Source organism: Balaenoptera acutorostrata, chromosome 7 (genome assembly GCF_949987535.1).
Source record: "Balaenoptera acutorostrata chromosome 7, mBalAcu1.1, whole genome shotgun sequence".
NCBI classification, from domain to species: Eukaryota; Metazoa; Chordata; class Mammalia; order Artiodactyla; family Balaenopteridae; genus Balaenoptera; species Balaenoptera acutorostrata.
This window is the reverse complement of record NC_080070.1, coordinates 107507066-107521343: the sequence shown is the minus strand read 5'-3', so window position 1 is coordinate 107521343 and position 14278 is coordinate 107507066. Positions and strand designations below refer to the sequence as shown.

Below are 14278 nucleotides of genomic sequence, written 5' to 3'. Positions count from 1 at the left end.
TTGGATCTGTAGGCTGATATTTTCCCATGATATCTGAAAATTTTCAGATGTTATTTTCTCAAATATATGTTCTGGTCCATTTTCTCTGTCTCTCTTCTCAATTTGGAATTCTGAATACATGTGTGTTAGGCCACTTGAGAGGTCACTGATGATCTGTAAAGCGTTTTACAATATTTTTCTCTCTGTGTTTTAGTTTGAACAATACCTACTAACCAGTCTTCAGGTTCACTGATCTTTTCTTTCACAGTTTCTATTCTTCTGTTAGGCCCACTGCCACAGACTGAATGTTTGTGTCCTCCCAAAATTCATATGCTGAAACCTAGTCCCCAGTAGGATGGTATTAGATGTGGCCTTTGGGAGGCAATTAGATCATAAGTGTGAAGCCCTCATAAATGAAATTAGTGCCCTTATAAAAGAGGCCCCAGAGAGGTCCCTCATCCCTTCCACCATATGAGGTTACAAGTAAAAGATAACTGTCTATGAACCAAAAAGTAGGCCCTCACCAGATACCAAATCTGCCCATGCCTTGGTATTAGACTTCCCAGCCTCCAAAACTGTGAGCCATAAATTTCTGTTGTTTATAAGCCACCCATTCTGTGGTGTTTTACTTTAGCAGCCCAAACAGACTGAGATACCCATCTAATCTATTTCTTTATTTCAGATAGTTTTAATCTAGAACTTCTATTTGGTTCTTTTTTTATACTTTCCATTTCTCTGCTGAAATTCTTCATCTATTCATCCATTCTAGCCATCTTTTTCAGAAAATCCTTGAATGTGTTCACAATAGATGTTTTAAAATCCTTATCTTTAGTTTTGGTATCTGGTTCATCTATGGGCCTGCTTCCACTGATAGATGTTTTTGATTTATCACATTTTCTTGCTTCTTTGCATGTTTTATAATCCTCCAAATTATCTATGGAACACTGTTTATATAAGAACAATGGAGCCTAAAGTATACGATTTTTTTGTCTGTTTGTTTTCCCATTACAGTTCCAACTCTTTCTTATACCTGGAGGTTAAGAGGAGGAATTGATCGTTGATATTTTACTAAGAGTTGAGCTGGTTTAAAGCTGTGCTGCATCTCCCATGGCTAGATGCATGGATTTTCTATCCTAGCTTTCACCCTACAGAAGCCACTTCCCACCCTCAACAATATAACTGCTGCCTAGCGCACAAAATTTGCCTTTGCCAGTTCTAACTACACACACACACACACACACACACACACACACACAAATATTTTTGCCAACAAGTTAGGTCAGTGCCAATGACAACTCTATGAGCACAGGTTGTTAAACAAGTAAATATGACACTTTCAATCACACTTGACTCCTAATGAACAAGTGGAGCGTTTCTACATTTCCTGGGCCAATACATCAAAAAGAGTCTGGGTCTGTCCTGCCTGTCTATATTCCTATTCAATTATGCTAGCTTAGTCCAGTTTTGGAGCCATTCCTGATTAATATCTAGCTGCAAATGAAGTCTATAGTTAGTCCCCGTATCTGTATGCCCCTGAGCTTCATATTAGAACATTATACTAGAAAAGACATGGGATTTGGAGTTAAACTAACTTGAGTTTATTTTTTTATTATTGTTTTTTCAGTTGTGACTTTTTTTTTCATCTTTATTGGAGTATAATTGCTTTACAATGTTGTGTTAGTTTCTGCTGTACAACAAAGTGAATCAGCTACATGTATATATCCCCATATCCCCTCCCTTTTGAGCCTCCCTCCCACCATCCCTATCCCACCCCTCTAGGTTGTCACAAAGCATCAAGCTGATCTCCCTGTGCTAAATGCTAGCCCCACTACTTCTTATATGTGTGATCCTGGCATCTTATTAAACTTTCTGAGTCCCAGTTTTGTTATCCATAAAATAGAGAAGACAATATCTGCCTCATAGAATTGGGAGGATTAATGAGCATTTAGAAAGTAATGAGCACTGAATGAAATCTTGCCATGTGCCAGGTATTGTGCTAAGTGCTTCTCCCATGTTATCTCATTTAAATGTCACAATGTTCTTTACAATTCATATTGCTATTGTTATTTCCATTTACATATGAAAAAATGAGTTTTAAAGAGGTAAAGTCACTTGCCTCAGGTCATATAAGTCAGCAGTAGTAAAACATGGATATAAACCTTAAAAAAATCTGAATCAAGAGCCTGTAGTCTTTATCCACTATGCTGAAATTCCTGGAACTTACTGACCCTCAACACAGTGCTTTTACTTTTACTAATTAAAATTATAAAATTAATAATGTAAATAAAGTAAATCCCCATTAAGTCGACTTGGTCTAGATGACTATGCTCTATCTTATTTTTCTACCTCCTCGCCACTAGATGTTTGCTGCTAAGCCCGCATCAGAGTTAGAACTCTGACCTAGACCCCATGCCTCTTGCTTGAGGCCCTAATGTGCCCCGTTAATATCAGTTTCCTTACTCAGAAGGTAGAGTCTTACTCAACTGCTTAGATGAACATTCCCAGAGCGTACTCAAGAAATCATGTTAGTAGATGGTATGTTTTAAAAAATGTCATACAAATGCTGCATTTCTAAAACCCCTTCTCGTCACATATTAAACATTCTGAGAGGTCCTTCAGCTAAGAAATCAGATGAAGTTGGTTCGACCTAGAGTTTCCCAGGCTTACGTGAACACGGAACCCTTTTATGAACAGCTGTTGATACCTCACCATGAAGTGTTAACACATATACTGCCTTTATGTAAACATCTGTTTGTGTCTTGTTCCCTTGGATGCCTCACAGCCCCTAATGCAGAAATCAGTAAAGGCTCACAGAATGCATGAATAATGGAAAGAATGAGCAAATACCTAGTAGTAATCATTGTAACACAAATTGCTAGTCTGGAAGGGGAAGAGAGTAGACATTTTTCCTTTTTGTTTCCTGACTTCTGTATCAAGTATACTAAAATGTTTAGACTCAGGTTGAAATGAAGCCTTAGATAGCACAAATGGAACCAAACAAGCAATTCACAATACATTATCTATATACACTTCTTTCCTTTTTGGGGGGGAAAGAGGAACCACACAGAGAAGGGAGATAAAGGAGGATCTGTCCTAGGAAATGTTGCTTTTAGTGCAGCAGCTCTTACTGAACTAATCACTCCCTTGGTACACGTTAGGCTAATGTGTTACTTATTAATTATTCCAGTATTTTACTGTGGTATTATTAATCAGGAGAAATTACTTTGGTGCTCATCTTTTATTCTATTATATTCTTACTTGGCTTGAACTGTAATTCTTCCTTTTTACAGTGCTCAGGAGGCCTCTTACACCACACATAGCTTTATGACCAACATACTCACCCTTCCCATTCACTATTTTGGGTAGTATGATAAAGCACATAAAAAGTCATTATTCTTTTCCTTGAAAACTCTCAAAATATTGATGAGCGCCTACGATGTTATGGACCTAGAGTATGCAATAACTTGAAAAGCAATTGCCCAGAGCAAAGAGTCAAAAATCTACCTACCTAATAATAGGAGCTGGTGTGCAAGGTAATGAGCAGTATACTTTGAAAATTAAAAAGATGGTTCTAGAAAAGACCAACTAAAAAGTACCAGCTTGTCTTATTTTTATACCTCTTTATATTAAATAATGAGGTCCAGATTTTCTTGGAAGCAGATGACATCAATTTTTGTAATAAGGAAGAGACAGTGTCCTCTCTTATCTAATCAACTACAATTCATGTTTCCATTTCCAAGTCAGCATCCCTTCCTCAAGGACACTTCCTAAATCCAGGTAAAGTTCTCCCCTTGTCCATGTTCACAGAGCTATGGTCTTTGCCTTCAGAATACCCTTACTGGCTATGATTTGAATGAGTTTCTCCCTCACTGGACTGTAAGCCTGGAAAGTCTTACAGGGCTGGCTTTGCTCACCATTTTATCACCTGCACTTAGCACAGCATCTGGCCCCATAGTAGCCACTCCACAAATATTTATGAATAAATAATACATGTTAAATAGTACATATTTGTGGAATAAATCTTGCTGCATACAGTGGTGACTGAAACTCTCAAGGCAATGTAGTATCTGAAACACTACTTGACTCCTCAATTGTTTTTATTTCAAACTTTTTTCCTCGGAAGTAGAATTCCAGATGAGGAATGAATATAAATGAGCTAGCAACTTGGATCCCATTGGGCACACTTATTCAGCTTTTAGATGCCCTAATTCTTAAATAATATAGAGTTGGGGTTCTAACTTTTAACTCATTGTATTGATTAATAGGACACTGTGCTTCTCCTTCTTGACTTGTAATTGTACTTTTCCACACATGTCTGCAATAAAGAAGGGAGTGGGTTACTGGACTGAGTGAATAGAGATGCTATTGGGCAGCCCAGTGAAGAAAGACAAAGTGATCCCGGAGAAAGTAATTAAATACCCCTCCTTCTAGTGACACCTAAGGGTCTTAGGGGTATAAGTGACTGTGGTGGAGACAAATGTAGACAGACAACAGGTACAATTGGTTCTGTGGTTTGCAAGGAAGTAGAATGTGACTCTTTCTTGGAGAGGGAGACCAGTGTCGGAAGGGGGAGGAGAGAAATGATAATTCAATGGAGGTAGAGCGAGAGGGGTCTGGCTCCCCACCCCCTCCTTTCACATAGCATGTTCCAGGGCAGCTGGGGGGCTGAACTGTCTGCTGAAGAAAGCAGTGGAGGAGACAAGGAGGTTTTTATTGAGTTCCTGTGTGTATGATGTCATTAGATTGTATATTGACTTAATGTTGACATGTGTACTTTCTAGTATATTCTGCTGAATTCCTTGACATAACTTTCCAGCAAGAGTGCTTGTCTGGTATGTCAGATATTTTCAAGAGGGCTGGGAAAGCAGAAAAGAACACCTGGCAATATTTCATAAAATTAATTACTTGAGGGAATTCATGAAAAATTGCAGATACACGTGCTACAATATAAGGTTAGTAGACCATGTCATATTTTCTTCTAACAATTGCCTACATTGTGTTATTTTTCACTTAAGTGAGACTCTATTAGTTTACCCTTAGTGGTCACTGATTCTCCAGTGAAAAAAGGATCCACTGTGTTTGGTCTCCTCAGATTTGAAAAGACCCGAAGATAAAATGAAATTGGAGCCTGACTCAGGAAACAAAGATATTCCCAGACAATTGTTAATCTAACCTGGGGAGACATTAACAGTCGGCCAAGATTTGCCTGGAAAATTCCCCTTAATATGAGCTTTTGGTAGAAAGACGGCGGTCTTTCTACACAGATCCTCAGTCCGAAGACCTGAACCCCATTCCAGATTGTTCAGTGGGCAGCTTTAAGCAAGCCCCTTGCTTCCCTCAGCCTGTTTCCTCAGTTATCAAATGAGGATAAGTTTCTGTGATAGCTCTGTCCACCGCTTATGATTGGAGGGAACGTCATGGACGTTAAAGCACTTGGAAACTTGGAAGTAATGAACAAATGTAAAACAGCATTATTAAAAGGGTGGATTCAAGCCTGCTGCAGAACTACCGGCAGCCATAATAAAATAATCATATTTAATCTGGCAATTTGTTAATGGACCTCTATACAGGCCCATATATACAGTGAAGCTCATAAAGAATGTAGATTTGTACACATCCAGATGGTGTGTAAATGCAGCCTGCACCATCATCACTGTTACCACCACCACCTTCATTATCATTGTATCAGCACCACCGTCATCATCATTGTCATCACTATTGATGCTGGACCACCACTATGCATCAGGCATGAGACAGGACTTTTCCTTTCATGCTCCCATTAAATTCTCTCAACAACCCACAAGACTACTCTTTTATTATCCTCCTTTGAGAAAAGAGGGGTTACAGGCTCCATGAAGTTGCCAGTGGTTCCCAAACTCAGCTGTGCATCAAAATGACCTGAGGGCTTTTCAAAAATGCAGATACCTGGGTCTCACATAAAAGCTACTGAACCAGGAACTCTACTGATGGATCCCAGGCAGCTGGAAATTTGTTTTCAAGCTCTACAGATGGTTATCCTGAGCAGGCAGACTTGCAAATGACTGGGCTAAGTAACTTCCCCAAGGTTGCATAGCTGGGAGCGAAGCTGGACCCTAACCCAGGCTAGCCACCGGAAACCCATGTCAGCTCCTAACCACTTTTCTGTCTTGCCTGCCTGGCAATAACAATCTATTTAACTGAACAACTGTCTTTTAATGACTTTAATTGGCTTTTCCACATTCTACTTCCACTGTTAAACTATACTGCAAGATTACTTTTCCCTTAATGACCATTTAAATGTTTCATATGAATGACTTAGTTCCCAAGGATGTTTTATACTGTGGCCAGTTGCTAATGATATGGTAGCATTTACCTAGAGCTGAATGTAATAACTAATACAAATTAAGATCACAAAACGTGTGGGTCTGTGTTTGACGGCGGGGAACTCATAACCACTGATCAGAGAATGTCCATTCGGTGCTGAAGGAGTTTTGTACAAGGGGCTGTGAGGGGAAGTGGATGGGGCCCAGGGCAGTAGTGGAAGCCTATGCTTTTTCTACTTAAAGGTCCACGTGAATTTCCCAGGAATCGTATTAAAATGTGTATGTTGATTTAGCATTTCTGGGGTGGGCTTGACAGTCTGCATTTCTAAGCTCCCAGCTGATGCGAAAGCTGCTGGCTCCTGGGTTTAGGCAACTGTAACCGTAGGGTGGCTATGACGAGATATACTCTCAGAATGAGCACAGGCCTGATGAGTGAGGGTCACACTGCCCCTCGCTGATGGGGATACTGAGTGTAGAGGACACTCAGAGGTACGCTTCTGACATGAGAGAAGCAACATAGGGGAGGCATGGCCCAGCAAAGACTCTTTTATCTATTATGGAGTAGGGAAAGGTTATTTGTTTAAGTAAAAAGTACATTTAAACACTGATTAGAGGGCTTACAAACATACGGTTATGATATTTATATACATTTGGAAATATTCTGTATAAGTCAAATGAGTGACTTCTAGGCCAACACTGGTTGACCAGCTCGAACAAGAAGGAGGGTGCCGCTGAACGCTGAGTTTCTTGGGAGGATCCCGTGAGCCAAGGATCCCGCGGCACGTGCCCCGTCTAGCTCAGGGGACACCGCTTCTTGTAGTCACTGTGGTCACATCCCTGTCAGGTGATGAACGGCATGGTACTCTGAAAAGCCACATAGAAATGAAAATAAACAGCAATTGGAACAAAACATGTGCTTTGGCTAAAGCATTTTGTTCTTCAAGTCTGGGGAAGGTTTTGTTGGTGGAATTGTCTAAGGGACAAAAGATGAAATAACCAGAGAATGGGCTTGTGTTTTAATTAGGCAGAAGTGTAATGAAACCGTAACTCTAAGACCTGGGACTGTCCAGAGTGAAAATATACTAGGTGTGGTGAATTGCATTAAGTCTCCTGCTCTGATGGGCCAAATGAAAGCACTCTGGGATTGCAAAAGGATGGGGCTCATTCTTCGACAAGATGGCTTCTCCAACTTAACCTGGGACTATGTGAGCTTGGCAACGCCCTGACAGTCCCTTGCAGCAGGCAAAGAGTGTTAAATCTACAGAAAGTGATTGGTGGGGAAGGAAGGAGGAGAAAGTTTCACAGTGTCCATCCAGTAAGGAAGGGTCCTGATACTGGAGACACCACTGCCCTGCACATGTGCAGGGCTGGCATCAAAACAGGCTGGAACCATGGCTGCCTTCAGAGGCCAACAGCAGGTGAGCTAAGTGAGAATAATGACGATCGGAAGGTCCTAACAGGGACCCCCTCATTTAGCTCTTGCCCACCGTTGCCAAGCAGAACATGAGTCCAGGGCTGCAAGAGCTTTTGCTCTGCTTCAAAAGGAGCTAAGATTCGAAATTTTTATATAAAATTATCTGTTGTTTTAAGTCATCAACAAAATCATATCCAAAAAATAAATAAATAAAGCCACCGGCAGCTAAATAAAAATAATGCCATTAGGGAGTGTAGAGGTGGTGACCATGGGGTTAGATTTTTACACAAGTTCAGAGACAGCATAGGTTTTAGAGACTGAACCCAGAGGTGGGAAGCAGTAGCAGAGCAGGTGAACACAGGGTGCCCCCAGGCCCTCTCTTCCCCATGCATCTTTACTCTGTTCTTTTTCTTCTTAGCCCTTCTCCATTCCTGACATCATGTTACGAACTTATTTGCGACTTTCATCTTCTGACAACCCCTCCCCTCAACTAGAATGAATGCTTCATGAGGGCTGGGGCTTGTCTCTCTGTTCTCGGTTGTCTCCTCCACACCGCTACCATGTCTGGTATGTAGTAGGTGCTTGCTTAATAGGTGCCCAGTGAATAATAAATGACTGGTACATGCCTCCATCTAAAACATCGAAGCCAGGATGAGCTTGTGTCATAGGGCTCTTACTCCAGAGTCTGATGTCCAATTTCTAGTGGTTTATGAGGCTGCTTTCGGCCAGGGTGACCCAGGATAACGTCTATCCGAAAATTTGAAGGAGAATAAAATACTCCCAATCCTACTTCTACTTTGTTTTAAAAAATCTGCAAGAGAGAAAGGCAAATACACATCCATTTGTGGTGTGTATTTAGCTGTGACCATGAAAATACGGACTTATTCTTTGAAATCGTGTAAAACAAGAACTTTCATTAAGAAAGCATAGCTGAGCAAACAGACCCAGGACCCATATCTGCTGACACACAGTGCTGTACTGAGACTGGAGCAGGACTTCAGCAACGCCGCATTCTCTAAGAATTCTGCACAACACAAATTGGGCATGAGGGGATAAAAAGCAATGCTGGGGAACTTCTAGTTATTTCTGAAAAAGAAAATTCTGGCTCTAAATCCGGCACTACCCAGCAAGAGGGGCTTCTCATCTGTGGCTGCCCATAAAGCTGGCATTCCTTGGCTTGAACAAAACCACTTGCTTTACACTAGTTCAAATAGACAAAGCTCAACACAGACACGCATGCATGTTTTTTGCCACCTGCTGTCTGAGGAAAATAGCTATGCAATGTGCACGCCCTAGTTTAAACCAGTCTTTGAATTTCACACAAAAGCATCCTTCCTCTACCAATTTCCCTTTCTAAAGTGGAGTCCGCAGAAGGACTAGAAATATATTTCCTGTTCAGTGAGAAAAAATATATATTTAAAGGGCAGTCCAGACCTTTTGTAAAAACACTTACTTTGAAAGAACAGGACAGATTATGTATTCAAAACAAGACACCTTCTATAGAGCAGACCAAAAAGCTGTTCAATGGCCTGGCCTTGCTCTGTGCTTGCAGCTCCGGCCCTGCTGGGCATCGTTAACAGAAAGGGTTGAGCCTGCGTGGTCTGGTCCTCTGGGGCTGCTGCATCAGGATAATGCTAGAACAATCATTGGGACAGGCTGTGAGCAAGTCGGCAGGGCAGTCTTATCTCTGCGCTGAGGCTACTGCTTTCTAATGGGAGAATATTGGTGGTAGAGCTCTCCCTTCAGGTACAGGCAGAACCAAGGCTCCCCAGATGATCTGAGTTCAGAGGAGGGAGGGGCGCCCATCACCCGTTGGGCAGAGGCAAGCAGTCCCTGAAGAAGGCATCCTTTGTCAGGTCAGACCCCTTCCAGACTCACCCAAGGTTACTGGTCTCCTTGACATAGTTTCTTGACTCTGCCAAGGGCAGGACCCAGCTCACTCACTAGCAGTGGGGATCACACTATTTATCTCTCATAGTGCACGAGGGCTGAAATGAAGGCAGTGACCAGAGAAAGGCCAGAGGGGAGACCGTGGTGGTCTCAGTGAAGTTGAAACTCAGTGAAGTTGAAAGCTTGTGGCTTCACATGCAGGGAGATTTAGCTACAGTAGTCACTGAAATACAGTGGCTTAGGACTCTGGAAATTGAATGCTATTTTGGGGTGGGGTAGGGTGGGGTAGGGGGAGGAATGGAGAAGGAGAAGGAGGCGGAGGAGGGGGAGGAGGCGGAGGAGGGGAGGAGGGCAGCAGTCAGCTTTTTAATTGAGTTTCCAAATCAATACGTGTAGAGAATTAGTGATATGCTGATTTTCTACTGGTGTCAAGATGACAAATTGTGGGGTGGAACTGAAGGCGTCTGATGACTTTTTCCATTTATGCCTGGATGATACCATAACTGAAAAGCAAGACAGATATAGTGGAAATTTAAGGAAGCCGGCTGTGGGCTTCAGAAGCCCAAGGATTCACACCTCTGTCTACTAATACATTCTAGACACGGAGCTCACCACTGTGGACATGATGGGGTGGGGGTAAGTTGCAGGAAATCCTGGGATCATTTTCAGTTTGGAATATGTAAACAAGAACACAAAAGTTATGGAGCCATGAGATTTCCTTTATCATACAGAATTTGGGGTCAAGGAGACGCAGTGGACCAGGAACATTCCATATCAGGAGTCGTGAGCAGACACGGGTCTGTGGGGTGTGCAGTCATGAACAGACAGGAAGCTGAGTGGAGCTCGGGACTGAGCCTGGGGCTCCCCTGGGCCCTGCCATCTCTGGGTGATCCTGGATAACACACAAGCTCTCTGGGCTTCAGTTTCGGCAAGAGGAGGTTTAAGATCCCTGGAATCTTAATGCCCTGTTCTTCTAAGTCTGTCCACCTAGCACATGCCCTGATCCAGAGAGAAATCTAATGAGCCATGCTTTTCTCCCTGTTTCTTCCATTCCCTCCCCAACCCTCCTCATAAGGCAGTAAGTTCCAGCAAAGGACCATATCTCAGTGCTGTCTCTACTCCAGCTGCTTCTGACCAAATTCTGAAAAGCCCAGAAGAGCAGATTTTCTGGAGTCTTTGGAGAGAGTTGCAGGTGAGCTGCTAGGATACTCCTTTAAGAAAGGACTCCCTGCCCGGTGGCTAGGAGGGTGGCAGCTGACAACTAGACAACTCCTTCATGTCCACCTCAGCCTTGGGGTGTGCGTGGTCTTCTTAGGGGGCCCTGAGCTATGAGAGGGTGCAAGGGCCTGGCTGATCGCACCCAACATGGGTGTCTCAAAACAGGCAGGCTTTGCTCCTGAGGGCTCGCCGGGCTGGAAGGGGCTCTGAGGCTGCAGCCCCAGCCTGATCCTACCTCCTCCTTCTCTCCCAGGCTTTACTTCTCTCTTGAACAACCAGCATCTACGTCCCCGGGGACCTGACAAACAGAGATGCTAGTCATTGTAACATGTAAAGCCTAAGGTTTTTTTGTTTGTTTTTCCGAAAAGGAACACTGACAGCCTATCTTTGAGCAAGAAGATCCTCTTTGTAGCATAAACATATGCAGTGTAGATTTCTTTCCCATTCTCTTATTTTCAGACACACAGAGACTTAGTACCCACCAGTTGTAACCAGCGGTTCTCAACCAGAGGTGCCTATAAGACATTTTCAAAATGCAAACGCCCAGACTCCACATGCAAAGCTATACTTAGCGGTTTGAGATGTACCCTGGTTGAGAACCACCGGTTTTAGCATGAATGCTTCATCTTCTTCCAGAGATGAGCATTTATCCTGCTGAGGACCATTCCAGAAGCTGAAAAGCATATCTACATTAAATGCTCAATTAAATGATCCCTAGTTCATCTCCAGATATTTTGGTAAATCCAGCCAGTAATGCTGCAGACTCATTTTGCAACATGGTGCATCTTCTTGGAAAATATTATAGAGACGTGTAGAAAACCTTAGGATCGTTTTCGACTTTGAAGATTTAAGCGAAAAAGGCAAAAGTTATGGGGCCATAAGATTTCCTTTATCTTGCAGCGTTTGGGGCAAGGAATCTTAACGTGAGTTTCCATGGAAACTGGAAATAAGGCAGCTGGTTCTGTCCCCTCAGGTTTCTAGTGTCACCATTGTGCCGGAGGGTGTGGTTATGCTCACATCTCACAAACTAAGTCCTTTGGGAGCATCAGTTGTGATCGCTGTCTTCTCTCCGCTGTTAATCAGGAAGAGCTCACTCACATAAATGTCAGGGGAGAATACTCGACTATTGTGTTTCCTGCATCACTGAATAAAATCCCCTGAGGTGATGTGTTTGCCCATTTAGCTTTGCTATTGGATTCAGAGAGTTTTTTTTTCGAGGCAAGGTTTGTATCCGAAGATGCAGAGGAGCTGAGATTCCCTAGGACAGGGAAGCCCTCCACTTTCCAAGGACATTAGTCTTGGAAAGAGGAAAGGGGGAGCATTCTCCCTTTGGGTTAAATGCACCCAAAGGAACTACTGGATATTTTAAAAAGACTTCTCACTATATCTTCCCAGCCAAAAAGAAAATTCAGAAGTCCCAGGGGAATGTAAACGGATGAGAGGGCTGTGCATCGGGGGAAATTTTCTCTTAGCAAAAGTCAAGTGTCCTCCACTTGGGGGAAGACGAGGGGCGGGAATAACGGAGTGAACTTCGTCGAGAAAGCAACTGTGCTGACAGCACAACCAACCGGGACATGCAATAAGAAAAGGGCATTTCAAGTCACTGCAGTGTGACTGCCCCTGGACATTTCGCAGCACGTGATTTAGTCCTAATTTAATGCTTCCTGAATACAACACATTAAATGCTCATCCCTAAGTGCGTTCCTCAAAACTCTCTAATTAAGAAAGCGCCCCTCTGGGTGCTCTGGAGGCAGTGCCCTGGGGTGGGGTGGAAGAGGAGAGCTGAGTTTGAGGCTGGCTCTTCCTCCTGTGAGCTGGGCAAGACCAGGATGCTCACGAAACATCCCACGCTTCCTCCTCCTTACCGCATGGTTATTTCAGGGATTAGCTGAATCCGCGTGTGGATATGCTTAGTAAATCTGTGAAGAGCTATGCAGATGTGAGCTTTTATTATTATTATTTTGTAAAAGCCTCCTCTAAAGATTGGCTGAGTGCATACTCCCAGGGCAGTATCAGGGTCCGGGAGTCCAGCTCGGAGAGGCTGGCCGCATTTGAATTCGTGCTCCTCACTTACCCACCAGGAGACTTAGAGCAGTGACGTAGCCCTCTATGGCCCAGTTCTCTCATACATAAGATGGGAACAATGGTCGTACCTACCTCTTCAGATTGTCAGGAGTGGAGAGGAACTCACGCAAGAAAAGCATACTATACAAATTACGATGCACGGTGTCCAGTAAATGTGAGCTGTGATTATTACAAACCAGGGCTGACACTGAAAGTTGTAAAACTGTGCAATGCTAGCAGGAGAGGACTTGGAGGGAAGTTTGAGGGGGCTGGAGGAAGGTCCTTCTGGGAGAACCACCAGCTGCTCGAGGCCCCTTGCAATGACCTGGCAACCTCCCAGCAGCCGGCCCGACTCTGAGTCAGCAGGAGAAATCGTTGCTCTGGTCTCCAGGCATATTTCTCTGCGTCCATATCAACTGTAAGATAATTACCCACAGCCCAGCGGAGCTCTCAGCTGTGATTTTGGAAGGACCATCAGAGAGTGTTCGCTTCCAGGTACAAATTCACTTGTGACAACTATACGTTCACATCACACAAGAGGAACTCGACATGCAAACCATATCATCTCAAAATGGAGCACAGTCAAATTCGGGGTGGATGCAGGCAGTGGGGGAGGGGTGGGTGATGGAGCTCAAATGTCAGGGCTGCACTTGAGAGAACTCCTGGGCTGGGGCAACCGCGAAGGGCTCCGGGTTGAGGCACATTCCATTATGAGTGGAGTGGGTTTATAATGGAATGACATGGATGGGTTCTTATAATCAGAAAAACACACTGACCTTCACACTACACAGGTGCAGCAGCATAATGACCCACCACGTGTACGCGCATCAATTCCTGGGGAAAGTCCAACGAGGTTAACTCAGCGTGTATCCCAAGCAAACAAAATCAGCGACATCACCCACCTGAAGAACACTCTGCCCCCACCCCCGCCAAGAGAACTGGTTTGGGCAACTGACACGTACAAGGAAAGATTACACGAAGATCATACTCATTTTGAAAAAAAAAATGGACAAATGGCAGCAAGCAGCATTATTTTATGCCGTGAATAATTTGACTTGGAGTTTTAAAATTTAAGGGGTAAGAATCATGAGTCTAGAAAAAAAAATTATTTTTCCTTTTCAGGAAACAAGGATTTGGTGTGGGATCTGCAGGGAGGGAAAGTTCTGTTCGCCCAGCCTTCTGAGAAAACTACCTAAAAGCATCCTCAGATACATTCCACTCATAAGACCCCCCTCAACCACAAAACAACCAGATCTGTAGTTAAACTGCTGAAAATGTCACTGACTTATCTAGGCGCCTTTAGTCACTCAGGCATTTACTCAGATGTGAAAGACTCAAGAGGAAGCCCCATCCCCTTGCAGCGTATCACCCCAAATGGCAGTCACTCGTCACGCCATCAGCCCTTCAAATA

At 43.4% G+C, this 14278-nt stretch overlaps 1 protein-coding gene across 1 annotated transcript in view; it reads right to left on the bottom strand.

The window, feature by feature from the left end:
* The window catches only part of HECW1 (HECT, C2 and WW domain containing E3 ubiquitin protein ligase 1), a 314499-nt gene extending 300806 nt beyond the window's left edge, over positions 1–13693 (bottom strand). Inside the window, exon 1 of the mRNA XM_007187728.3 lies at positions 13644–13693. Coding sequence (XP_007187790.2) covers positions 13644–13670 — 27 coding nt within the window. The 5' untranslated portion in view covers positions 13671–13693. The remainder of the gene's footprint in view (positions 1–13643) is intronic.
* Positions 13694–14278: the final 585 nt, after the last annotated feature.